Source organism: Kwoniella pini, chromosome 7 (assembly GCF_000512605.2).
Source record: "Kwoniella pini CBS 10737 chromosome 7, complete sequence".
Taxonomy (NCBI): Eukaryota; Fungi; Basidiomycota; class Tremellomycetes; order Tremellales; family Cryptococcaceae; genus Kwoniella; species Kwoniella pini.
This window is the reverse complement of record NC_091722.1, coordinates 1,072,546-1,098,758: the sequence shown is the minus strand read 5'-3', so window position 1 is coordinate 1,098,758 and position 26,213 is coordinate 1,072,546. Positions and strand designations below refer to the sequence as shown.

Below are 26,213 nucleotides of genomic sequence, written 5' to 3'. Positions count from 1 at the left end.
GTCACCGTGCGCAACCCGAGACACCACGTGATCAATCATTCATTCATTCATTCATTCATTCATTCATTCACAACGCACGGATCGTCATTAAACCCTCCACTTTTCATGTCCACTTCTTCATCCACCTTTCTTCCTTGTTTATCTTCACTTGACTATTCAACTATTCATAACATTTAATAATGTCTATCCATTTAGTCTTTGTGTACTATGTGAAAATATAATGAGCTGTATAGACCTAACGTACATACAAGGTGTTATAACTGAAAATGTCGCATACAATTATACCTACTCATCCCATGACACTACCATATTCACATCTCTTCATTTCATCAAAAGTACCATACACCCCAACATTGCGAATCAAAGTAAGACCTCACTTGTTAGTTCCTACTCCTTTAATATCGCCCTTGGTCACTGGGAGGAGAGTAGAGGAATGTTTAGAGACTACCATGCCGGTAGGAGGAAAAGTCAAATTCAACCTGAGTATCAACTCAGATCAACCCGATCTAGGTATGGCCCACGGAGGGGAAGAAGATATAAAGAGCTGTATACATCGAATGTTCACTCTTGTAAGCTATATCATCTCCTGATGGATGGTATAGAATTGACGAAATCCTTGAACACCGCTAGAATCACTCTTGCCTCGGTTTACAATCCATAGATCCCTTCAGTAACCTAACTCACACCACTGCTTCAAGCTCAACGACGACGATGTCGATCACTCCACTTTCATCCTCACCTACACACAACCTACTTTCAAATAAGTTGATACCATCCCATCATCCGGTTGCATTCCTCACCGCTGTAGACGTACATTTTGAGTGGGTCATGAAGCCCGCCCCTCGGAGCAGGAAATCTGACGAGGTTGAAAACCGAGAGACCCATGGACATGACGTGGTCGAGACTGAAGAAGAGGGAGAAGCTGAGATCCTATACATGGAGGATGATTCGTATCGGAACGGGCTGAAGGATTTTCATGAGGAGGAAGGAGAAAAAATCTTATATATGGAGGATGATTCTTACCAGGATAAACTGGATGATGCCGGGTCCTGGGGTGTGTCCCGAAACGGTGCAGTACCACCGGCTGAGCCACACTCTTGGCTCAGTACACAAGTTCGACAAGGGGTTGACAAATTGCTCCGTCTTCACTTCATCCGGTAAGTCGGATTGTCGGAATTTAGGATGCCCTTGAACAAGGAATTCTGACTCTGCGCTAGGCGATTCCCTCTAATTTTTGATGGTGAACTACTACAGGTAAGTCAGCGCATGCTTTTAAACGACGCAATACAACAGCTCATTCGCTCCGCCGGCTAGCACTCCACAACGTTCACTTTACCTCGGCAAATTCCTAATGCCCTGGCTCACATCCTTCTCCTTTCGAATACCCACGGAACTCCCTTGGCTCCTCAGATGTGCAAGTTGATCAAGTCGATAACCTCAGGTTGTCAGGAAGAGCTCAAAAGTATAGTCGAGATTTCTGTAGACCTACCCACGAGGCAGAAGAAACGCAAATCAGAAAGTCAAGAAAGCTCTTCAACAACATCATTGTCTGCCAAAAAACGCAGAATGCTACAAGACTCGAAGATTTCAGAAGTAGCTATAAATTATGTGGGCGATATCGATCCAATTCAGTCATACCTGCAAGCTGTAGCGGAAAAACGGAAGACATGGGAGATTGAAGGTAGATCCCGAACGGAACAGAGACTTTCCAGAATCATAGGAGATGTGCTAGGGCAGATCGGAAGATCGAACTTTGCAGAAAAATGGAGGAGATCTGGCAAGATGTCCTACAATAAGATTCAGGTATGTCAGAGTAATGTCGTATTTGGTCAAATCGAATTAATGCCGTTTTCCGTAGCTACTACATGACTTAGACGATCTCGATGAAGAGAGTCTCCCAGTCCCAAGACCTGACAATGAGGTGGCGTTACCGGTTCCCGACTTCCAAAAGAATTGCGAGGGTGAGGACAATATGGAGCTTCTCATGGAAGGTGAAGAGTGGGATGACTCACTGACCAAGGACGATTTGCCTCAACAATTCTCTGGAGACCGTGGTGACAGTCACGCCGTTTATGATAAGGACGAAGATGGCGAAGATCATGATGATGATGATGATGATGTCGAAGAGCTCTACCTAGAAAACGAAGGTGAAGAGGTTGAGCATGGATTGGACATAGTAGATCAGGACAATGAGGAAGATGATCTGTTGCTGTTGGAAGATGAAGACTTGTGTAACCATCCGCAATTTCACGAGACAATTGATAAAAAAGTCAAATCGCCTGGCATGGACCTCTCGTCCGATGTGAATGAAACGAGAAGAACAATAAGATGACATTTAGATGGCTTTGTATATGAAGTTAACTGATGGACACCTTAATCCTTATTTCTCATCAATTGTATCTTTGTGATTGTATGGCCAACTTAGTATAGATATCAATTTTCGTTATATTTCAAGCATTTGTAGGTTATATGAGATATGTATGATCTTTTTCATCCCGGTTAAAAGCATGTGGAGACTCCACATTTGCGGCTATTATTCTTTCAGGAACAGACCAAGAACACAATAATCATTTGAAACGTCACAAATTGAGCTTACATACACAGCATAGGGTATAAGATTGTCTTTCTTGCCATCTGGCGTCTGAAAATCGAGTTACTATTATCATTCAAATACATAATCGAATGTGAGGGAGGAAGATGTTTGTAGAACAGTAGAAGATCGTTGGTCTTCACTTGGGAAATTTGTTACGAACGGGTCTACATCTGTTCCAATTGGATTTCCTTGGTATTGCCACTCATTATAATCAATCAAATACATTAGTACCGCACGTGCCCATACAAAATTGTTATCCTTGTAAGTGAAAGAAATCAATCAATATGATGTCGATTAATTGGTATAGCTTTTAGGTGGTTGTAAATTCTTATCAGCATTACCTATAGTCACGGACGAATTATCAGACGGCTTTAGAACTCTTGATAGTAAAGAAAAGTAAGAAAAGTAAGTCTCGTCTTTGTCTATCCTTTATTTTCCCGCAGTCGCACTTCAGATCGTGTTCATCTTGCTTTATTTGGCATTTTGGCGATTGCATTGCTCCTTTGTCATGTAAAAAATCGGATTATCATCTTTTCACCGCCCTCTTTGAGGAGTAATCGTTCACTCTGTCTCAGTATAGCCTTTTCCATTTAGCATTCTGCTTGATATTGACAATAATTTACCTAAAAGTACCAGGAGATCGAGGAAAGAGACTTGCTAACAATCGATTGCTTAGTCCTTTATCGCTAATTTAGCGAAATTATAATGGGTTTATTCTCTTTATTCAAGTCTTCCCCTTCTGCTTCAACTTCAACAGCATCATCATCGCTGAGAAATACTCAAAATGATTCAAATAACCAATCGACGTCCTCCAATGGTTCAACTAGACCTACAACTCCCAATCCCGATACTCACCTATCTCTCGGTGATTCCAAATTACAAACGCCATCACGATCGAGATTAGTGAGACCTAGTATACCTCCTCCATCTCCGTCAAATAGTTCAATAGCTTCGAAATTACGTTGGAAGAAAGGTAAAGGGAAAGAGAAGGATCAAGGACAAGTTCAAGTTCAAAATCCAGTTCAAAGCCATTTTCCATCACCGGACACTCAAGATCCGATAGCTGGATTACCATACGAACAAACTTCATCATTTCATATCCCTCAAACTCGTACCACTTCTCTACCCAATTCACCTCAATCGACTAAAAGAAAGCCTCCAAATGAAGACAGCAGACAAAGAAGGCGATCAACGCTGCTAGTTTTCGATGATCCTATCTCGAAGTCGCCGTTGTCCAATTCGATAGCCCTTCCTGTTGCTGAATCATCCGCTGTAACGCATGTCTCAGGTCCGATCGAAGGACATGATCAAGGAGAACAAGAATGTATGATAGATCAACATGATACGACTTCCACTATGAGCCGTAAAGATAGAATAGCAAGTGGTCAATTCAGACAAATTGGTGGGATATTAGGTCAATGGGATTTTGAAGTGGATGATGGATCGAAAAATTCCTCTACCACGGAGAAATGGTTGAAGAGACATTTGGACGGTCCTTCTGTCCCAACATCTAACATCAAAGAACCGTCTCTTCTCCTTCCAAACGATTTGAACGCGAATGATCCAATTTTACCTCATAAGCAGCAAGGTCTGGCACCATCAATTACGGATGAATCTATCGTTCTTGTACACAAAGATGACATTCCCCTTGATCCTGAGGGAGATGTATCTCAGATCTCACTAACACAAGGACGTGTAGATAATCATGAGCACCATCACGAAGACAATAAGGTGGAGATCCTTGAGTCAGCTGAGAAGAAGAATAAGTTTTGGAAAAGGCCTAGAAGGTCCAGTAAGAGTTATGTTGATGAGGTTGAGCGCGTAAGTAGCAATGTTCGTTTTTGTCGCTCACCTTCGATTGCTAATCACCGCTATGATGATTTAGTCCGATTCTCCCACCCCTCGCAAAGATACCCGCAATACCACCTCTTTGGATCTACCAGCTGATCGACTTCCTGTTGATATCGACCAGCCTATTCCTCGCCAGCCGCGACCTACCCAACTTCGTAGACCATCCTCATCATTTTTCCACAACCCCTTTAATCGTTCGGCATCCCGCACATCGCTAGCAATCGATTACGAGAACTCTAGGTCTGCCGATGATGGATCATTCCAGCTAAAGGGATTCAGACATGTTTCAGGTATGATGGAAATTGAAGGGGCAGGAGAGTTAGAAAATTACTTGACGCATGTCCGCAAGGACCCAAGATCATCGATATCTTCAGCCGATTTACTCACTTCTCCTGTCATAGGAAATAACGAGTTTCCTTCCCCTTCATCCCGAACACAAAATGTCATACCCAGTCCACCTGTGTCTTATGCTTTAGATCAGCCTCCGCCAATCCCGATATCGCGACCTGCAAGTATAGCTCATTCGATCGGTTCAGCGACAGGCGAAGATTTCATCACAGCGAATAAAGTCAGCGTTGCTGCTTTCAGAAGGGGTATTAGGAGGCCAAGCGAGAATCTCGTGACGAAGAGTGATATAGGACATGGGTCAACGACTCCAAGGCTCACATCTGGGCAATATTCGCCTTTACACGATGCGGCTTCTGATGAAGACGATGACGATGTACCTCTAGGTATGATCAAAGGGAAAGATATAAGAAGGGAAAAGAGCTCCCAGTCCTTATACAGTATGACAGAATTCAGCACCACCAGGTCTTCCGCGAGTAATATGATCATGATGGATAGCAAGAGACCGGCTATGATGTTTGATCAAATTGACCGGAAAGCTTCTCCATCTGTACCGGACGGCCAGAGTTCATCAGCTAGACAACAAAATCAGCCAGATTTGAAAGTTGATGGAAAAAGTCCTGCCCTAAGCCCTGGTCAAGAGATGATAAGACGGGCCAGCCCAAAACCTGAACTCAGCTTCGATGTGAATCGGAAAAAGCTTGGACATCAACGGAACGGTGGAGGTTCTGGTGGAAGTGCATTTGTAGTCAAGAGCGCTAGATCAACAAGGGATGATATTCGGCTTAAAGATACAAGCGGTCAAAACACTCATAGACAACTCGGTAATCCCGCAGTATCTGGGGCATCAACCCCCATTCCCCTACCGGAACTCTCAGGCCAGGATATTACCACGAGCCTAGTGACTTCTCCAGAAGAAAGCGAGCCTATAGATGGATATTTCTCTCATTTAGCTCCATTCATAAATGACCAGCCAGCTCAATCAAGTCATCCTTCGCGAGTGGGGACACCCAAAGCTAACAATAGCCGACAAAGTCAAAGTCCAAGTCCTTCCAAAGCACCTGGACCACCTATTGCACCTCTACCTCTACCTCAACCTGGTGTTCCATCTCCTGAATCTCTCAACCTCCCTCTGCCTCCTGACCAAATGCCAGATACTCCACCGAAAAATCCATCCGTCGTACCGAACGTCGATGCCAATAGCAGCCTGTCGCCCAATGCAAGGAAAAAGTTGTCATTGTTGGAAGAACCTATGAAGATTATCTCCGGATTGTGGCATTCCCCTCCAACCAACGATGATGCCTTTGATCCTGACTTTGTACTTTCCTCCATGGACGCCCTGGGAGGGGATCACGAAAGTGACAAGCCTACGAAGCAGAATGGCGAGGTTATAGCGAAAGGCTCCGATACACCTGACCTAGTTGAGCGGGTTAGATCCCCGCTTGCGGAAAGATTAGCTGGAATCGCCTCTTCGTCTGGCATGAAGTCACCAACCGTTCCTGAGGCCGGCGCAGGTGTCGGGATATTACAGGATCAAGGTCACCCCCACATCGCACTACCTAAAGAAGAATTTACCTCAAGTTTCGCTCGTATTAAAGCTAGAAAGACGTCTAAACATGATTCAACTGAAAGTGAGGACGAAAGCGACAGTGAAAGTACCAGTGCCGCTGAAAGCTCAGGACTGACATCGCAATCAAAAGTACGTGCTTCCCCCAGAGTTGGGGCCATGCCCGCAGCGACTGCCAAAACGCGTAAAGTCGATAGTCCCCCGACCTTTACCGGTGAAAGACAAGTACCTCTGGGCCCTCGAAAACCTTCGACTGGCAGTAATCGGAAACGAACCTCGTCCCTGTACACTTCTCCAGGGTCAAGTATGACAATGAACAACATTCATGATAACGTGAAAAATGATGACGACCGGTCCTTAGGCAGTAAGCTGGGTAAATCGCCTAGTGTATCGAATTTGTCCACCTTAGCTACTACCACTTCGCTGAGCAGTGACTTAGCTCGACGAGATATGCCTATAGGCGGATCCAGGCCTAAGACTCTGATTGAATTGGGACCTGTAGTTCAGCCACTGAAAGATCTCTCCAATGATCATTCAACGTCACCCACTTCGATGACTTCATTTAGACCTCAGCTGAAATCTCGCGCACAATCTCGTGATCGGTCACGACCCGAACCGCCAAGACAGCAGACATCGTCAAGGCAAATGCAACCTATATCACAAGTGTATCAGCGACATCAGCAGAGCCCACCATCCCGGAATATCGTTGAAGAGAGGCAGAAATCACCTCCGAGCACGCAGAGACCCATCAAACGATCGCCTGCTCAAACTTTGATCAAATTACCTGATAGTGAGACTACTAGAAAAACAGCCAGTCCCGATAGTTCGAGATCAACCACGACCGGTGGAACAGGCGCATCGGTCAATTATCAACCTATGACTCCTAAGGAATCTGAAGTGAGGATCTTACAGGGAGACCAGACGCTACCAGTGAAAACCACAAAAGGAGCGGTTGATGAAAATAGGAAGCAGGTGAGTCGGAACTCGGACCTTAACAATCAATTGATGTTGTTGACTTAACATTGGTTTCTCAGATCTCATCGTATGAAGTATCTGAAAATGTTAAACCTCAATCCTCCCGTACTGAAGATCCGAATAGACAAAGAAGTTATTCATCAATGAGTCATAATCATAGTAATGTACAGCCTCAAAACCCATGGAACATTCCGCCCAATATGGGATATAATCAAAATCAGATGATGAATATGGGTATGATGCCTCAATTGGGCATGGATCCTGAAGCCATGCGGTTAGTCCATGTTTCCCTCATTCGTATCGACATATGATTCTGCCAATGGCGTTGGTATCATGTCATTTATCCATTTGCTCTCAATCGACTATCCTCACCTTGTTTGCTTGGCTTTCTCCGTCCTTGCCCGTCTTGTCTCTTCCCCTTAGCCCATTCTGGCTCATTGTTCTATCTTCCCCTCTTCTGCTGCCCTCCGAATCACTCTCAGTCGCCCCTGTTCGTCGGTTTTATGCCAATCCTCTCCTGGATCCTTATACCCTGCGATTCACTTGTCCATTCCGTATGCCCTGATCTTCATCCATTTACTTTATGTTCATCTATCCTGCCCGTTCCGATTGATTATCCCTTATGCGTCGTTACCCTTGTCAAAAGAAGAAAGGCTGAATTGTTCGATACTTCTCTTCGCAGGAATATGATGAAACAACACTGGCAAATGCAGTTCATGGCTGCAGCTCTCCGCGCTTCAGAGGAGCAATGGGAACGACAGTCAGGCGTTTCTGGGCAGACAAATCACACTTTGCCGGCTACTTACGCTCAAGCGTCTCAGATGCCAAATATGGGCTGGGGCATGGGTATGATGGGTCAATATCACAATCCTATGGGAATGTACGGTCACCCTCAAGGATTTCAAGGCCAAGGACAAATGATGTTCCCTAATCAGTTTTATGGTCATCCTATGGTACCTTCGTCGCCCTCGGCAGGATCAACACTTGGTTTAGGTACAAATTCTGATAGGGGAGGCGTCGGGATGTATTCGTACGGGACGAATATGGGAGCTCAATCAGTCTTTGGGGGAGAATTTGGTCCTCCACCTATTACCCCTTCTCAAAAATACATGGGATCTCAACAACCTTCTATACCTACCAATCTCCAGTCACAAAACATCAGTTCCCCCAGAGGTAGAAATGGAAGAGATTCCTCTTCGTTTTCTCAGTCGGTATACATACCTTCCAATCTTAGCACTGGTGCAGGCTCAGGTCAGAATAGTCCTCCACCGCCAAGTAGCTGGGGAAGAAGGAGCGCGTACGGATCGGGAGATTGGTCCAATGTCAATGAGTCACAAAATCAAAGCTATAAGAACGTTAGACCCCAAACTCAAATCATAAACTAGATTAACCAGTAGTTGCACTGATATCCACGATACAAGATACTATGGAATGAGAAATTAAGTGAAACGATACAAAACTCCACGAACGATACGATAACTCCAACATGGTTTCCTTGCGTTTATAGATCAACCTGAAACCATGACTCATCCTTCATTCTGATAATACGATTCTGTTGTGTGTAAAATTCGTTTCAGCTAATCCTAAATATCCATTGCATGATTTAACTATATATAATTTACATACATATTTTCTACAAGACTATCTGTACTACCGATTGCTGCTCATATCTGATGAACTTGTTAAAAATATGAAATCTACAAATACGATTCGAATGTACGGCCTTTCAATCTCCTTTGCTTGATCATCATGGACCAATGTTTTAGTAGCATTACACTTTGAAGTTTTGCACAGTCTCTACATGAGCGATTTCACCTTTTTCTTTCTCTTCTTCCCCGAAATTATCAGCTTGATTAACATTATCAAATTGTCCTCTTTCTCTAGCTTCAAGATTGGCTTTTCGCTGTTCGGGTGTGATAGCTCCGAAAAGTACATCCATGTCTTCCAAAGATCTGGGATAGTTCATCGTTTCAGCAATTGATTTCGGAAAAGAAAGAGAGAGAGAGAGAGAGAGAAAGATAGAGATCAACTCACAATCCTCTTGTTTCGGGTATAAAGTAAGAATAGGTAGCCATTAACATATTGATTGAACCAAACATGAAAAACAATCTTCCATTTGTCAATCTTTCAGTTAGGAAAGGAGTTATTTTAGCTAAAACAAAATTCCACAACCATTGAGTAGCAGCTGCTAAAGAAACACCCGTAGCTCGAGTTCCAGTTGGGAAAATTTCTGAAACGTAAACCCATGCAATAGGACCCCAAGAGAAACAATATGGTATCACGTCTATCAAGTCCAATCATCAAGTCAACCTCAGAAATCAATGTAATCAGGAAAAAAAACCAGGACTGATCACTGACAAAGGTAAATCATGACCGCTGCTGCTATGCTCGAAGTAGGAATTGTAGTCAAGCCTTGTTTGACAGGATGAGTATACAGAATTGATCCGATGATAAAGAAGAACATTCCCATGAAGAAAGCACCAAACATTAGAGATTTTCGACGTCCGAACTGTTCAATACCGACCATGAGGAAAACACCAGTAGCGACGAATTTGACACTAAGAGGGAGCAAAGATCAGTTATCTGCGAATTGAAGTCCCGAAGAAGTGTGGGACAATTCTGAAAGGATCACTCACATCCCGTAAACGCCTGAAGCCAAGAGAGATGGAGTGGCACCTTCGAATCCAATGGATTGGAAGATTGAAGGAGCGTAATAGCCAATTGCATTTTGACCTAAATTACATATATCTTTACATTAAACAGAACCTTCCATTTATTGATCTGACAACCGTGTACTCACCTGACCATTGTGTCAAAAACATCATGCTCACTGCGATGAGTAATCTTGGCCATTGACCCTTTTTTAGTAATTCCCTGTATGGATTACTTGAAGTACTATTCTTTTCATCTTCTAGACCAGTTTTGATCTCGGCAAATTCTTGTAATGTTTCAGGGTGATCTGTTGAGGTCTTCCTCAACCAAGCTAGATTTTGAAGAGCTTGTTCGTCCTTTCCAACAAAGGCCAACCATCTAGGAGACTCTTTAACAAAGAGTAGACAAATTACCATACATCCAGCTGGAACCATTTGGATTGCAATTGGGATTCTCCACTGTAATGTAGAAGAAGGTATATGCACTGACACCCCATACGGAATCCAATATGAAATCATAACTCCACTTGCTAAGATAAATTGGAATAGACCTGTGATTCGACCTCTGAGTTCTTTTGGTGCATTTTCAGAAACGTAAGGTGGAGCTACGGCTGACATTGCTCCAACTCCTATACCAGCCAAAACTCTACCCACACTAAACTCGCCTTAAATCAGCTCAAGAATACTATACCAGCTGTACTCAACACAGAAAAACTCACTAGATAGGGGTCAGATTGTGCTTGGCAACGGTCTGTACGACAGCGCCAACAAAAAAGATTCCTGCGAATGCCATCAGAGTGTATTTCCTGCCGAATCTTTGTGAGATAGGGGCAGCACTGAGAGCTGAACAATACAATTCTTAATCAGCTCAAATGATTTGAATGATATCATACAACATTGTAACTGACCTCCGAAGAAACATCCCGCTTGTAATACAGAAACTACATTGGATTTAAGATTTGAAACGTGTGTAGGATTACCTTCAAGGTGAAAATCTTTGATAAACCCTGGAAGAGCGATAGTTGATCCAGCCACACCAGTATCATAACCGAATAGCATAGCACCCCAATAACACACCAAAGCGAGCTGCCATTATAAATAAGCCAAGACCTGAGTGATTCTCGGCTGTTAATCCTTATTGCACTTACCATATATGATCTAGAATGCCTGCGCATACCCTGGAAAGGGTTACGGGAGACTTCACCTTGTAATCGTAACATATTGGGCTGAGTGGTCGATCAAAAAAAGAGGGGCAGAAAAGTTGAGGTGAGGGTATATATAAAAGTTTCTAATCCCTCAGCAAGTTGACAAGGATTGACACCCCAGCGGAGTCCCTCCGGGCCGCTGCAGATCACCCCCGAAACAGCTGACCTGCCATCACAATGCATGACGAGAGGATGTGAGTCATCTCCGCTTTGTGACAATGCGGAGAGTCCGGGGAATGAACTGTTGTCCCGTCCTTTTGAAGAATAGAAAAGTAGCAGGACGGTTCCGAGATGAAAGCGACGATATGGTTCTAGCCTTACTCAGGTGACATGCCATGAAAGCAGTAAGCTGTGATTTACGGATGAACGGTCCGCGTTTTGGGCTAGGACCCCCAGTCTTATGATCCCTCTTTTACCCTCTGGCGGACCGAGCGCCGCGTCAATCTATTTGCTTTCGCCAGGGGAAAACTAGCAGTGAATTCTGATTGTGCCCAGAAGTCACTTGACAATCGGAGGTAAGTCCGGGAGTTGCCATCGGGTTCCCCTAGCCAGTATTTTTTCGGACCGGCTCCGGTCCACCGATGTCGGCTCCAAAGAGTTTTTACGATATATATGTAAGAACGACGTCCCCGGTGGCTGCTTCCTTTCGCCCTTGATTAGAATTCTTTCCCACAACCAAATACATATTTCATAACCACCCACTTTTATATCATAACATAAATACGAACCATAATGACTGCTATCGCTACTAGACCCGCTCCCATGGCCTACGAGAACCCTAAATGGGGTTTCGCTGGTAATATGAACATCGAGGATAATTCTGGATCCAGGGTGAGTCATCACCAGCATCGCCAGCATTGACAGTCGGTGACAATACGGGAACTCTCTGTTCAGATAGACCCGGAAGCTTTGGGGTGGCTCGAACCTCTCCCATCGGACGCATCCGAGGAAGATATCCGGACAAAGTATGAACGAGATGGTGTAGTATGGGTAAAAGGTCTCATCCCGCGGGAGAAGGTCCTTGCAATGAGAACAAAGTATTTTGAATACGTCGCTTCATCCGGTGTTTTGAAAGAAGGTAGTAATCCCACAGATGGTATCTTTTGCGGTGGCGATCCTCATAAATTCGGTGAGTCTCTACAGTACCTTGACTTGGAAATCGAAAATGACTGACTATTGAAAAAAGCCGGACCAGGTGTTGCATCTCATTTAGGAGTGACCGTAGCGGAGTGCGACTTTTTAGCGAAATCCGTATCTGCCCATCAAGAGGATTTCGTCAAGGCTTTTGCCCAAGATGGGGATATCATGAAAATGGTTACCAAAATCAAACCCGATTGGAAGGATCCTCTACTTTTCAAAAGACAACTTTTACGTTCGAATATACCTAACGTGAGTTTCAGTTCCTCTCTCATCGAGAAACTGGACTGCCGTTTACGTTTGCGTAGTCTGAGGGTACAGCGACCAAAGTACATTTCGACCAAATATTTTTGCGAGCGGCCCCACCAACATCGTTGACTGCGTGGGTGCCTATCGGTGATATCCCGCCTGAGTCGGGAGGCTTGATATATCTAGAAAACTCCGTCCCCTTAGGCTACGCCATTGAAGAAGAATTTACTAGAATCAATGCGACCCTTTCTGATGAACAGCGCATGTCAGCCTTCAACGTCAACATGGTAGAAAGAGGTACACTTAGTAGAGATTGTGGGAAATTCGCGAAAGAACAGGCTGGCGAGAAGAGAAGATGGTTGATAGCCGATTATGAGGCTGGAGACGTGGTTTTCCATCATCCTTGTATGATTCATGCTTCTGGAGTCAATCGTGACCCGCTTGGACGAATACGATTAGCTACAGATTTGAGATTCGCAAATAGAGCAGCTCCTTATGATCATAGGTGGGCCAATCAGTATTTCATACCAGGTGATGGCCTGTAAATGTGACACTGGTCGTGACAAGCCAGATTACGTAGTTGTTCTTGACTTATGTGCTCATGTATCTGACATATTCCGTGCCGTTGGCAACGCTCCATATTGCAGGCCTTCGGGGATCGCGACCTTCAGTTGGACCGTTACTCCCGTCAATCAGGTATCGAGTCTTCGATGTCAAACTTTTCAGCGACGTATGCAATCGGCGATCTGCCAATACAGTCATTTTGCCCCGAACGCTTCTCACATCTAGCACTCACGGCGCCATAAAACAGTGCAGGCCGGTTCCCTTGAAATAGCGGACCATCCGTGTGACCGGTCCGGAAACCGGACATAGCCTCCTATTGCCTCCTATTGCCTCCCGACGTTATATAACGGTCACAACTCCGCTGCCCATGCTTCTATGGAGCAATCTCGAATTCGCCAATACTGTACATACTGTACGTTATTCTTTTTCGCCAATGAGAGTTCTATGGTTCCGTTCGACTTGGAATATCGACCATTCCGAATGGCCAGACTTGATCAGGAAATCAAAGGAATTAGGATTTGGTATGTACAGAATTGATTTCATGGTTCTCTCTTCCTGACATCCATTGAGTTGTTATTTGGTACAGATGGGATTGAATTGAATATCCATCGAGCGGGACCTCCCGATGGATTCGCAGAATTGAATAGATTAATCAAACAACACGGGCTTTTGGCTTCCGTTGCGCAAGTTATATCTCCCTTATCGATAATAGCTTTCTTCGCGCTCGAACTGATTATCATTTGTAGCACTTTCTCCTCATGGATAAACTATATGGGACCGCGTCCACCAGGACTAACGGTGGAGGATCATATTCAGACCTATAAAGAGAATCTTGAAGCTGCTAAAATCTTTGATCCGGTAGTAATTAATGTGCAGAGTGGCGTGTAAGTCCCTTATGTCCCTTCGACAGAAATGATTTCAACTGATTAAATTGCAATGCAGGGATTATTGGTCGAGAGAAGACTCTATCGAATTTTATCGGCGATCGTTGAAAATAGACGCAGAAGTAGGCTTAGAAGGAAAGGTGTGCCACGAGACGCATCGAAATCGCAGTCTGTTTCATCCTTACATCGCTGCCGAAATCTTAAGAGCCGTACCGGAGATTCGGATAACTGCCGATATATCCCATTGGACTTGCGTGTGCGAAAGGTTATTAGATATTTCGCCCGAAGACGGAGACGTCTTAAATCAAGTGATTCCTCATGTAGGATCAAGTCCTCTTCTCATTTAAATCTCTTGGTCGTTAGAGTTGATGCAGTTGCTTAGGTACAACATATTCACGCAAGAATTGGTACAACACAATCTTCACAATGTCCCGACCCAACCGATCCTGGCTATACCAAAGAGAGAGTATTTTTCGAGAATACCTGGAAAGAGGTCATCAGGTCTGTAGCAGCGAAAGGTGAACGGGATTGGGTAACAATTGTACCGGAATATGGGTAATTATCGTCTTCTACCTACACCAAGAAGCTTGATAAGCTGATCAAAAGATACAGCGCTTACCCTTACATGCCATTACATCATGCCACAAATTTCTCGGACCTGGCAAATCAAGAATTCAGGAGGTTGAAACCTATTTTCGATCAATTTACGGATGAGATCCAAACCTGAACACACTCGAGCCATTGTCAAGGACGTGATTCGAATCACTGTCTTTCGGAATCGTAATACATCTGTCATTTAGTCGACAACGAAATATACATTCCTTGTAGCTCAGAAGTATATATTGGAGGCATTCCCGATATATACAGTTCAGCTCTAGGAGCTATTTCTGCTTGAGCACTACATACAATCTGTTCTCGCTCTACTTTCCCACGCGATTCCTACTTATCTATCTGCGTTTGTTTCCTTTTTCGGTCTAAGCCGAGATTCCGCTTTTAGCGGTTGGGTACGGCAATGAGTCCTATCCGCCGGTTGCGGGCCCTGATAGGGCTATAAATCGAGAATACATTACCCACCATGGAGCACGTCACAAAGGCTAATCGCATATCTCGCTAACCGTGTAATCATATTACTTTAGATTGGGTGATGCATTCAAGTGTTCTTATTCTGCTTAATCATCTTTTTGTCTTCCACTTTCACTGCTGTGTCCTTCCTTCCATAAAATATAACATCTGAAAATCAACAAAATGGGTGTCATTACTAAAGGAGATTTGATTTTAGTATCCGGTGCTTCAGGATTCATAGCTTCCCACACAGCTAAACAATTGTTACAGAAAGGATATAAAGTTAGGGGTACTGTTAGATCTGAGGCTAAAGGAGAATACTTGAAGGATTTATTCAAAGGTTTAGGTGAATTTGAATATGCTTTAGTAGATGATATTACCAAAGTAAGCAAAATTGAAGTTGAATAAACTACACAGTGCGTGGTACTGATTTTCCACTCCCCGCATTTAGGATGGTGTTTTCGATGAAGCTGTCAGAGGAGTAGATGCAGTCGCTCACTTGGCTTCCCCATTCTACACTGAGGGTGTTAAAGATCCTCAAGAGCTCATCGGCCCAGCTGTAAAAGGTACAACTGGTGTTCTCAAGAGTATTCAAAAGAATAAGTAAGTTCACATGCCCGTCCAGTTGTACTATAGATTTCCCAACCAACCTGTACTGACTTTCATCCGCGGTTCACTTCAGCCCTGGTATCAAGAGGGTAGTTATCACTTCATCTGTAGCTGCCATAATGAGCACTGATTCACGACCAGCTCCAAACCTGTGAGTGTTCAGATTATCAAGAGATAGCTCATTCCATGATGATCTCTGACGCAACCGTGATGTTATGTGGAATATGCTGACGTTCTCACTCACTGCGCAGTTACACCGAAGACGACTGGAATCAAGATTCTATTCCTCATGTAGAGAAGAACGGCACCAAATCTACCGGTGGTCACGCTTATCAAGCTTCTAAAACATTGGCTGAGAAGGCTCTATGGAGTAAGTCTGAGATTGACATTGTATTTCGAGCAAACGGAAGAGGAAGAAACTGATCTCGTACTGTAGAATTCATCGAGGATGAAAAACCATCTTGGGATGCTGCGGCTATCAACCCACCTCTCGTCTTGGGTGAAGTGATTCACCAAGTTGATAGCCCAGAGAAATTGAATACCTCAGTTGGTAAGTCCGTCTTCCTACTCCACTTCCTTATCAGGTGTCGTTCTTAAGAGTTAACAGTGGGAACTACGCTGACCCTTCTTCATTTACTACTACAGCGTACCTCTGGCAATGGCTCAGTGGTAAGAAGACCGAGTCTGATCTTCCCGGTCCTTTAGGTAACTGGGTTGACGTAAAAGATGGTAAGTATATCTCTTCTTACAGGACCGAGACCCTGGTTAATGAGTTTGATTAGTCGCGGAAGCACACATCAAGGCACTCGAAGTGGAAGAAGCATCCGGACAACGATTTATTACTGGAGCAGGTTACTTAATTGGTCAAGCGATTGTGGACGGCATTCACAAACGATTCCCTGATGCCAAAAACGTACCAGTTGGTAAGCCAGGAGAATACGAGGAAACTACTAAAAAGATGAACTTGTTCAACGGTGATAAGGCTAAAAAGGTCTTGGGTATCAACTATAAGACTCTGGAGCAATCCACTTATGAAACAGGTGAAAGTCTCTTCAAGAAGTTTGGTCACTAGATTGTAGTATGATTGAAGCTGGTTCCTGTTTTGAGCATGCGCTCTGGAGCAAATGAAGGTGTTACTTGTAGGTAGAGATGATGCACGTAGTGAACGAGAATGCATCATGCTTGCAAAACAAAAATAATTAGCGTCTTAGATGGTGGTGACATACCCCTCCTTTGATGAGTCCCGGCCCGAATTAGACGGACGAGAGTAATCGGGAAATATCCATGCAGCGTCATCGTCATGGATCACAAAAATCCTCCACTTATTCATTAACCTCCACTTTACTCATTCCCCGTATATAAATAGATCGTCATCGGGGGTGGGGTGATCCTCCTGATAATAAGACATCCCTCGATAGCATAGTAAGCTTTATCACTTTAACTGATTATTCGCTCAATCATTCGCTCCTACTCACCAATACTTACTTCTGTCAAAAGACTGCTCAAGATGCCCGCTATCAAACCTGGTTCGCTCGTTCTTGTAACCGGAGCATCCGGATATATTTCGTCCCACACTGTCGAAACTTTCCTTGATCAAGGATACAATGTTCGAGGAACAGTAAGAAGTACTGGAAAAGGCGAGTACCTTGCCAATTTATTCAAGAACAAGAAAGGAAAATTCGAATATGCTATTGTTGAGGATATCGGTAAAGTAAGTAAGACTCCTCACCTGTAACGAGTAAATTGGGCTGACGGGTCTCTTTTAGGAAGGTGCTTTTGATGAGGCTGTCAAAGGGGTAGATGGTGTAGCTCATATGGCCAGGTGAATCTACTTCTTCGCGATATGCGAAGCTCAGCTGATTGAAGTTTTCGATTAGTCCCTTCCACTTTAACGCCGAAGAGCCAGAAGAGCTGTTTACACCTGCTGTACAAGGAACTGTGGGTGTTCTTGAGAGTTTGAAGAAGAACAAGTGAGTGACATTCAACGCGATGTTGAGGGATTAGGAATCTAAGCTTACAGAATGCATCAGCCCAAATGTCCAAAGAGTAGTCGTCACCAGGTGAGGACGTTCTGCGCTCGCGAAACAATAGTAAACTTATAAATGTCCTTTTGATAGTTCAGTCGCTTCTGTTATGGACTCCAATGTAAAGCCCCCTCACACGTAAGCTTTTCTCGATGGTGGATATTTACTGCTTGAGATATGTAGCTGAACATGGATGCAGATTCACCGAGAAAGACTGGAATGTAGTTTCTCCTAAAGAATGTGAAGAGCAAGGTAAAAACGCTTCTGGACAAGCTAAATACAGAGGTGAGTATATGCAAGCATACCTAATTTACATAAACTGACCAGCTTTTGTGCGTATAGCCAGTAAAGCTTTAGCTGAACGAGCGTTCTGGAAGTTCTTCGATGATAATAAGCCATCTTTCGATGGTGTTGCGATCAACCCTCCTCTAGTGCTTGGTCCTATCATCCACCAATGCGATAGCCCAGAATCTCTCAACACCTCCGTAGCCGTATACTATTCATGGTTGAAAGGTGAAAAGACCGAGAAAGACTTGCCTGCTGGTGGTATGAACTATGTTGACGTGCGAGACAGTAAGCTGTTCTCATCATAGCCCGATATACTCTGTTCCCAAGCTAAAACTAAGTAACGCGATTTAGCTGCTCTCGGCCATGTACTGGCTTTGACAGTTCCCGAAGCTAGTGGAGAAAGATTCATCACTGGTAATGGACCTGTTAGTGGTAATGAATATGTACTTGTAAGTTTCACTACTATCTTCTTGACTGTGATGTGTTGTCATAGCATACAGCTGAAATAACGATTATATAGGAAATCGCTCGAGACTTCCCAGATCTTAAGAATATTCCTATAGGTAATGACGATGCTGAATTCAAGAAAAAGCTCAATACAGATGCAATCATTCATGATGGATCTAAAGCTACTCGTGTGCTCGGATTGAAGTATAGACCTGTAGAAGAAACTTTGAAGGAAATGGGTCAATCCCTTAGAGAACGATTCAATTTCTAAGTATAGAATACTGAATCGGAAAAAAAAGGAATTCAGAATAGGATTGAATCTTCAATAGGAATGAATCTGAATGTAGCGTATATTTAATGATACCAGAACAGTATGCATCTGTTGAACGGCTTGTTACCGTCGATAATATTTAAACCACATTTATGATCGATACTCATTAGATTATATCCAACTGTGAAAACAAAGAATTACTTAAGGTGATAAGCAACATGCATTATAATTTTCTGAGTAACATGTAATGATCGTTATTTGATTTATTTATTTCATAAATTTGATACTTCTCCTTTCTGATATCACAAAGAGACATAAAAGAAGAATTACAATGTATAATGAATTTTTCATACTACTCGTATCCATTATTTCAGGAATATAAATAATAGTAAATTTTAGATATGAAGGATTGAAAAAAGCATGATCAATAGGTTACTAATAATACTAAACACAAAATGTAGATGTACACGTTCAACAATCGCTCAATAATTCTCCCAAACTACTTTTCAATCAATTTATATATAAATTGTTTTTCCATTCAGCAACAAAATCTAACGCTAACTCTTCCAACTTGGACTTGCACCATATCCATTACCATTACCCCAACCAGGTCTAGCTTGTCCATTTGGTCTATTATTTGTTTGTTGTCCATTTGCTGTATTACCATTACCATTGGGACCTCCATATGCAGGTGATGTAGGAGAATAAGCTGGTGAAGCGGGACTACGATTACGCAAATAAAACATGATCAACAAACATTCAGTACTAATTTCAATATTGAACTCACCTATACGCTGGACTAGCTGGCGAAAATGCCGGGCTAGCAGGCGAGTAAGCTGGACTTGCTGGAGAGTATTGTGGCGAAGTAGGACTGAATTGAGGACTTGTAGGACTACAGATGAAAGTTAATTTCAATGAGCATGACTCCGCTTAGCATGATTCGAATGGGAATTGCAAAAACTTACGAATACCTTGGACTGGTAGCTTGGAAAGCGGCGGGACTGGTTGGAGAATAAGTTGGAGATGTAGGTGAGAAAGCTGGACTTGCAGGTGAATATCTAGGACTCGTTGGAGAATACTGAGGAGAAGTAACACCCATTCCTCCCATAGGTGACGTTGGTGAATAAGCAGGTGAAGCAGGTGAATAAGGTGATGCACGATTCATACCTTGTCCAGCACCCATACCTGCTCCTCCATATGCAGGTGAAGCAGGCGAATAAGTAGGTGAAGAAGGTGAGAATGATGGTGATGCAGGTGAGAATTGTGGTGAAGAAGGTGAATATTGTGGTGAAGTAGGTGAATAAGCTGGAGATGTGACTGTATTTGCATTTCCACCGTATCCACCCCTTGGTACCCATGGAGAAGCTGCGCCGGCAGCGGCACCGGCGAAAGGTGATGTAGGTGAATATGCTGGAGAAGTGACAGCGAATGGTGAAGTAGGTGAATAACCAGCAGGTGAAGAAGGTGAATATCCTACACCAGGTGACATTCCACCAGGTAAAGGCGAAGTACCGTATCCCATATAAGCGAAATTTCCACCTTCTTCATTGTTGGAAGTTTGCATTGGGGAGAACGCAGCTGATCCAACTGATCCTTTTGCTCCATCCCACATAGGGGAGAAGTTGTCATAAGGAGTCATAGCCCCACCAGGTGTCATTCCTCCTGCTAATCCACCAGAAGCAGCCAACATATTTTGAACAGGTAATCGATGATCGACAATGACGTCTTTCAACATGTTCATATCTAATGATACGTCGAATGCACCAGTTCCCATGGGTGCCATTTGACCCAACAAGACGTTTTCAGCTACACCTCGACAATCATCGACATCACCGACGGCAGCAGCTTCAAGCAAGATTTCGACGGTTTCTTCGAAAGATGATCTTGACAGAGCTCCAGCATCGGTTCGGTTGATACCATGTCGCGTGATAGACATCAAAGATCCCTTCGAACACATAAGGTCACACAGTAATGCTAAATGTCGGTAGTTGACGTAAGAACCACCCATCTCTATGACACCGTTCAACTCTTTATACAGTGCGTTTCTTGCACCTTCTATACCAAGGGTTTCGTAAACTTCATAACAATTGTTAGAGTACGTTCGAGGTCCATCTACACCATCAACAGCCATGACTTCCTTCAGGTTGATACCATCTGTTTCGAGGAACCATTCTTTCGCTTGATCATATTCCCCTTGTTGCGATAGTACAACCTGTTTGCCTTCTGAAATGAACACTCGTTGAATACCCTTGATACCACCCAAAACAACTTGATCCAACAAGGTACCTTCGATTCTCTTCAAGAACATGTCTTCATCACCTAGAAGTTCTTCGTCTTCCTTTTCAGCCACAACTCGTAATCTGATGATCAATTTCGGTGCGTTATCTTCAGAGTGAATGACGAAGACATCTTTTCCAACAGTCTCCGCAATGGCATTGACGATCTGAGACATCTCATAACCACCTTCTAAGACTTTAGCACGATCAAGTTCCAGACGTAACAACCAAGGTGAATGAAGTTCGAGTCGAATATCTTCATCTGGGATAGCGAAGAACGCATCGACGAAATCTTGATCTTCTTCGATGTCCGTGGAGTCCAATTTGGGATCATAGAAAATTTCAACTGATGCAGTGATATCTCTGAGACGGGTGAAGGTGAGTTTTCGCATGATTTGATGGGCATCCTCTTCCGTCCTACTGTATTCCGGATCGAGATAGACGTTCAGAGCTGGAGTCCGGATGTTGACCGCTACATTGATGATCTCTTTCAAACGAGGTACACCACCAGTAACGGACTTGGAAGCCACACCTGCATAATGGAAAGTGTTCAACGTCATTTGAGTAGCAGGTTCACCAATAGACTGAGCAGCAAGCGTTCCAACCATTTCAGTTGCATTGACAACAGCCTTGTTGAAGATTTGCTCGATTTCTCCAATAACCCAATCAAATGCTTCGGTGTTCAGGTGGTACTCTTCAATGACCCGTCGAGTGGCAAGATGAGATCGAAGAAGCATATTGAATACCAATGTCGCATTATGCTGAGCATCTCTACTTAGCTTGTCATCTCCTCTGACTACCACTAATCGTTCAGACAGGGCAGTTCTTTGTTCGATCAAGTACGCAGGATCGAGATCGCTAGGCACTCGAGGATCGATATGGAAAATTTGTTGAGAGTTTTGGATGACTCGTTGAATGTTGACTGGGAGTGGGTGCCCAGGTGTACCATCTGGGTAAATGTGTTGTCTGAGCAGTTCTCGATCTTCGGTGTATTGACGGAATTCCTCATCTAATAAGTTCTGTAACTCCACCGACGACTGGTCTATACCTGCTTGAAGGACACCCTTTTTGAAGCCGCCAGAAGTACTCAATACATCGATCTTGTACCTTCTTTCGAAAGCTTTGTTCGACAACCGTATGATATCGAGACTCTGAACATTACCATCAGCAACTGTCCCGGATATATCGGAGGTCAGCCCACTCACTTGTTTTTCCATAGCGGCACCATCCATACCATCTTCACCATATAAGAATTGCACGACATCGCCAACGGAATTTCTCACTGTACCGTCGTAACCAACTTTGAGATCTTCCATCGCTTTTACCAAACGACGTTGGATATAACCGGTTTCGGCAGTCTTGACCGCAGTATCAATCAAACCTTCTCTACCACCCATAGCATGGAACCAGAACTCTTGAGGAGTCAGACCTCGCAAATACGAATTTTCGACGAATCCTCTTGATTCGGGACCATAATCATCTCTAGAGAAATGAGGGAGGGATCGATGTTTGAAACCAAACGTTATACGTTTTCCTTCCACGAATTGTTGACCTACTACACCAGACATTTGCGAGATATTGATAAAAGAACCTTTCGATCCTGAAACCACCATCTGTTTGACATTGTTATCCGCCTTCAAGTTATCTTGTGTGGTTTTACCAGTCCAATCTCTCGCCTTATTCAACTCGTTTGCTATCGAAGCTTCTAAAGTTTCTCGAATTGTCATACCTGGCTTGGGTTTCATCTTGTTGGCTTCCGCCTCGGAAATCAACCGTTGCACAGCTTCTTTAGCTTCCACCATTCGGTTCGTTATTCCAGCCATTGTTGCTTTGTCAACGATGGTATCTCCTATACCGACCGAGAATCCGAAATGCAATAGCCAGAAATTTATCATTTGTTGACATGCTGAGAACCAATCTCGAGCAGCTACGTGACCCAGCTCTCGGAAAATGACATGAACCAAACCGTCATTGGCAGCACCAGCCATGTTCTTGACGATTGTACCATGAATTAATTCCCCATTATCTATCAATACGTTCTCGTCGGTCACATCTATGGGCGAGGGTTTCTCGTTGTTCTTCTTGGTAATGTTTATACCTTTAGGGATAGTCATCGAGAGAAGTTGTTTACCTGTCCACATGGGTTTAGGCTTGAGAATTGCAGGCGGCGGTACTGTACCGTCCCAGCCGACTAGCCACAGGAGGATATGCTGAACTTGCAACCAGTCGAGCAGGTTGTCCCTGAGAGTGAATTTTCGAATACCACATAGGGTATCTTGCACTATACCCATAACAGGCTTGTTTGCTTGGGGTGAAACGATCTGCAGGAAAGTCACAATGTAAGCCCAAGCATGATGATCATTCAGCTCGGTGCTTAAATATGTACCTGTCTGGGGACCCAGGCGATCTGACTCAATTCTGCTCTCGTTTCTTCACTTTGCGGAACGCTGCGAGGCCTATTCAGCTAGGCGCTCCTTACATGTCCATATTGACTTACTGCAAATTCATCTCGTCTCCATCGAAATCGGCATTATAGGGTGAAGTGCTGTGAGCAAAGATCAGTAACGCACGATAAGCAGATGGAGACAGGCAAGAGTGGGAAAGGGACCAAAAATGGGTTAACGGTGAGAACCGGGCAATTTGACTTACACTGAAAGGTTCAGACGGAAAGCTACAACGAGGTATCAGTAATTTTTCAGGCATTGGGCTACAGCTTCACTTACTGGAATAATTCATCAATTTCACTCGATGCGACATCATTGACATCTTATGCAGAGACGGCTGTCGATTGAACAGTACAAAACTATGAATAACCATTAATCCTGGTCCTGCTTGAGACTGAGAGAAGTCAACTCACTCTCCATCCTTCAAATGCCTTTCCACAATCCATCCAAACTGCAGACTGATAGGTTCGCCCGATTTCCTGTATTTCAAATCTACACGTTCTCCAGTATCTTTCACATAGTATCTCGCACCAGGATATGTGGCCGGACCATTGTTCACCAGAGTTTGTAGATACACAATATTATATGGCGTGACTAATAGGCAACATCAATAAGCTGAGTTTCGAATCTTGAAACAGATGGTGGCAGCTTACCTCTCTCGGGATACGTAAGTGTCATTGCTATACTCCTGGGTACACCGACTTGATCCAATTGCAGATTGGGATCACCAGTAATAACCGTACGAGCTGAGAAATCCACTCGTTTACCCATCAAATTTCCTCTCATTCTACCTTCTTTACCCTTTAATCTAGCTCGAATAGCTTTGATGGCTCTACCAGCTTTATGTTGATCTCGAGGTAATCCAGCAATTTCGTTATCCATATAAGTGGCAACGTGATATTGAAGTAGATCAAATTGCTCATTCACCACACTAGGAGGTACACCTTCAGCTTCCATCCGCCTGACAATACCGTTGAATTTGATGATCGATTGTAATTTATAAGTCAAGTCATCTTCGCTTCGTAATGCTCCTCCATCAATTGCTATCGAAGGTCGGACTGCGGCAGGAGGAACAGGTAAGACAGTAAGGATCATCCAATCTGGTCGAGCGTATTCGGCGTTCAAACCCATGATATGCAGATCTTCAGCTGGGATCTTCTTAAGAATATTATGTATTTCTCCTGGCGAGACACTTCGCTCTTCCGGCTCAGCAGTGTCCTAGAACAGACTAATCAGCTTGCGATCGGATTGTCGCTGGTGAATATACTGACCTCTCCTTTATCAGTTGGTTTCCACACTCCGTTAAGTTTGAGTCCCTTTTTCCGCCAGAGAGGTTGCTCATGACCACATCCTCCATGACCCCTTGCTTTGCCTTGCTCAGCTGCAAATTGATCCTCAGCAGTGGCATCTCCATCTTGGTTATCCTCCAAAGCGTCAGTTTCACAGATTTTTTTGTCCTTAGCGAGAACCCAGACAGCTCTTAGACGATGTTGCGCTTTCACTCTTCGTACGACATTACCAACCATTGGATCACGCTTGAGTCACCAGCTCGTCAACATCCAGTCATGCGAGAAATCCTCAGCCTTTTGACAGATGCTCACCATATCGACTTTGAGTTTACCACAACTATAACAAACGCATTCCAAGATCTTTTTCACTTTAATGATGAAACCAGCGTGAAAGACAGGTCTTGCAAGTTCAATATGACCGAAATGACCAGGACATTCGGCCATACCTTCCAAACAGGTTTGACATTTGAAATTACGATCGATAGCTGTTCTCGTGTGAACATGATGACAAATCGTCTTTTTGGTATGGCAAAGACGACTTACTGCCCATTTTAGGATCCATCAACCCTCCAACTTTTTGCCTGTTCGTGGCCTCATCCATGACTTCCGTGTATTCGATCTTGGCAACAGAGAATGCTTTCTACAAAGCGTGCGATTTGACCAAAGGTGTAAGCGGATGCATACTTGACATTCAACCTCTCCGATCACCTCGTTATATAGATAATCCCCATTTTGTCCCTTTCTTTGCGAATCTGAAAAACAAAAGGCACACTCACAATCTCTTCCGGACTCATTACACCAAATTGGATCTCCTTGATCTGCTTGGCAGGAGCAGATGAGTATGGGAAAGTAACCGTCATTTTGACCGTATCTTATTTTCTCTCTTTTCCAACCAAAGTAGTCAATTTCTCCTGACTGTTTCTACAAGTGCAATTTCCCCTTTTCTTTATACAGAAGCCCGAGAACCTATTTGATTGATACTAAATTACTGTTCAACACTCCTGAAATGATCTAATGAATATCCGAGATACAGAATACAATGTGAATTAAGGTGGCGATAAAATCTAAATATATCTGGAAAGAGAGGTGGGTATATTTCCGTCGTTAGATTTTTTTACTATTGTCGGATCGAAAGGGTATTTCTGATGCCTGATAGAGGCCAAATGATGTGCTGGATATCTATAAGATCTATATGCTGAAAGGGAAGAGGTTGTTGAGATGAAAGGGGATGGAGGTATTATCGATTGTCAGAATTATGTCGTCTTGATCTGACGTGTTTCCGGATGAAATTATGACTTCGAAAGGAGACTTTTGATAAGAGTTGGTTATGATGCTTAAAGTAATGAGTGAGACTTTGCCCGTGATCTGTCTACTCCGATTAAGAAGTAGGAGATGGATGGGTTTAATTAAAGGTGAGGAGTAAGAAATGGAGATGATTAACTATGAGATTGAATAACCTTCAATAATGAAATGCTGAGTGAG

General features: G+C 43.6%; 8 protein-coding genes across 8 annotated transcripts; 6 read left to right on the top strand and 2 right to left on the bottom strand.

Annotated features, from left to right (window-relative positions):
- Nucleotides 1–266: 266 nt before the first annotated feature.
- I206_105549 (uncharacterized protein) lies at nt 267–2,332 on the top strand (the record flags this gene model as incomplete). Its single annotated transcript, XM_019155294.1, has 5 exons — nt 267–569; nt 631–1,157; nt 1,218–1,254; nt 1,315–1,803; nt 1,859–2,332. The coding sequence occupies 5 exons, from the start codon at nt 267–269 to the stop codon at nt 2,330–2,332; spliced, it is 1,830 nt and encodes a 609-aa protein (XP_019011448.1).
- Nucleotides 2,333–3,298: 966 nt separating this feature from the next.
- I206_105548 (uncharacterized protein) lies at nt 3,299–8,716 on the top strand (the record flags this gene model as incomplete). The annotated part of the gene is made up of 4 exons (XM_019155295.1): nt 3,299–4,414; nt 4,479–7,328; nt 7,391–7,605; nt 8,014–8,716. The coding sequence occupies 4 exons, from the start codon at nt 3,299–3,301 to the stop codon at nt 8,714–8,716; spliced, it is 4,884 nt and encodes a 1,627-aa protein (XP_019011449.1).
- Nucleotides 8,717–9,102: 386 nt separating this feature from the next.
- I206_105547 (uncharacterized protein) lies at nt 9,103–11,202 on the bottom strand (the record flags this gene model as incomplete). Its single annotated transcript, XM_019155296.1, has 8 exons — nt 9,103–9,283; nt 9,366–9,615; nt 9,690–9,889; nt 9,968–10,064; nt 10,132–10,637; nt 10,702–10,825; nt 10,891–11,068; nt 11,131–11,202. 8 exons carry the CDS (start codon nt 11,200–11,202, stop codon nt 9,103–9,105), a joined length of 1,608 nt encoding a protein of 535 aa, XP_019011450.1.
- A 717-nt stretch (nt 11,203–11,919) lies between these two features.
- On the top strand, nt 11,920–13,118 carry I206_105546 (uncharacterized protein; the record flags this gene model as incomplete). Its single annotated transcript, XM_019155297.1, has 4 exons — nt 11,920–12,018; nt 12,082–12,316; nt 12,374–12,576; nt 12,633–13,118. The coding sequence occupies 4 exons, from the start codon at nt 11,920–11,922 to the stop codon at nt 13,116–13,118; spliced, it is 1,023 nt and encodes a 340-aa protein (XP_019011451.1).
- Nucleotides 13,119–13,570: 452 nt separating this feature from the next.
- On the top strand, nt 13,571–14,748 carry I206_105545 (uncharacterized protein; the record flags this gene model as incomplete). The annotated part of the gene is made up of 6 exons (XM_019155298.2): nt 13,571–13,658; nt 13,724–13,820; nt 13,884–14,021; nt 14,080–14,341; nt 14,404–14,576; nt 14,634–14,748. 6 exons carry the CDS (start codon nt 13,571–13,573, stop codon nt 14,746–14,748), a joined length of 873 nt encoding a protein of 290 aa, XP_019011452.2.
- A 518-nt stretch (nt 14,749–15,266) lies between these two features.
- I206_105544 (uncharacterized protein) lies at nt 15,267–16,764 on the top strand (the record flags this gene model as incomplete). The annotated part of the gene is made up of 7 exons (XM_019155299.1): nt 15,267–15,467; nt 15,535–15,686; nt 15,766–15,843; nt 15,944–16,062; nt 16,129–16,242; nt 16,338–16,421; nt 16,475–16,764. The coding sequence occupies 7 exons, from the start codon at nt 15,267–15,269 to the stop codon at nt 16,762–16,764; spliced, it is 1,038 nt and encodes a 345-aa protein (XP_019011453.1).
- A 435-nt stretch (nt 16,765–17,199) lies between these two features.
- On the top strand, nt 17,200–18,722 carry I206_105543 (uncharacterized protein; the record flags this gene model as incomplete). The annotated part of the gene is made up of 9 exons (XM_019155300.1): nt 17,200–17,403; nt 17,459–17,514; nt 17,570–17,662; nt 17,723–17,752; nt 17,810–17,854; nt 17,916–18,001; nt 18,059–18,289; nt 18,356–18,453; nt 18,525–18,722. 9 exons carry the CDS (start codon nt 17,200–17,202, stop codon nt 18,720–18,722), a joined length of 1,041 nt encoding a protein of 346 aa, XP_019011454.1.
- Nucleotides 18,723–19,279: 557 nt separating this feature from the next.
- Nucleotides 19,280–25,591, bottom strand: I206_105542 (uncharacterized protein; the record flags this gene model as incomplete). Its single annotated transcript, XM_019155301.1, has 14 exons — nt 19,280–19,445; nt 19,510–19,614; nt 19,688–22,149; nt 22,204–23,319; nt 23,385–23,445; nt 23,496–23,543; nt 23,648–23,669; nt 23,722–23,801; nt 23,856–24,036; nt 24,096–24,660; nt 24,714–24,977; nt 25,044–25,216; nt 25,275–25,371; nt 25,508–25,591. 14 exons carry the CDS (start codon nt 25,589–25,591, stop codon nt 19,280–19,282), a joined length of 5,424 nt encoding a protein of 1,807 aa, XP_019011455.1.
- Between the last annotated feature and the right edge of the window lie 622 nt (nt 25,592–26,213).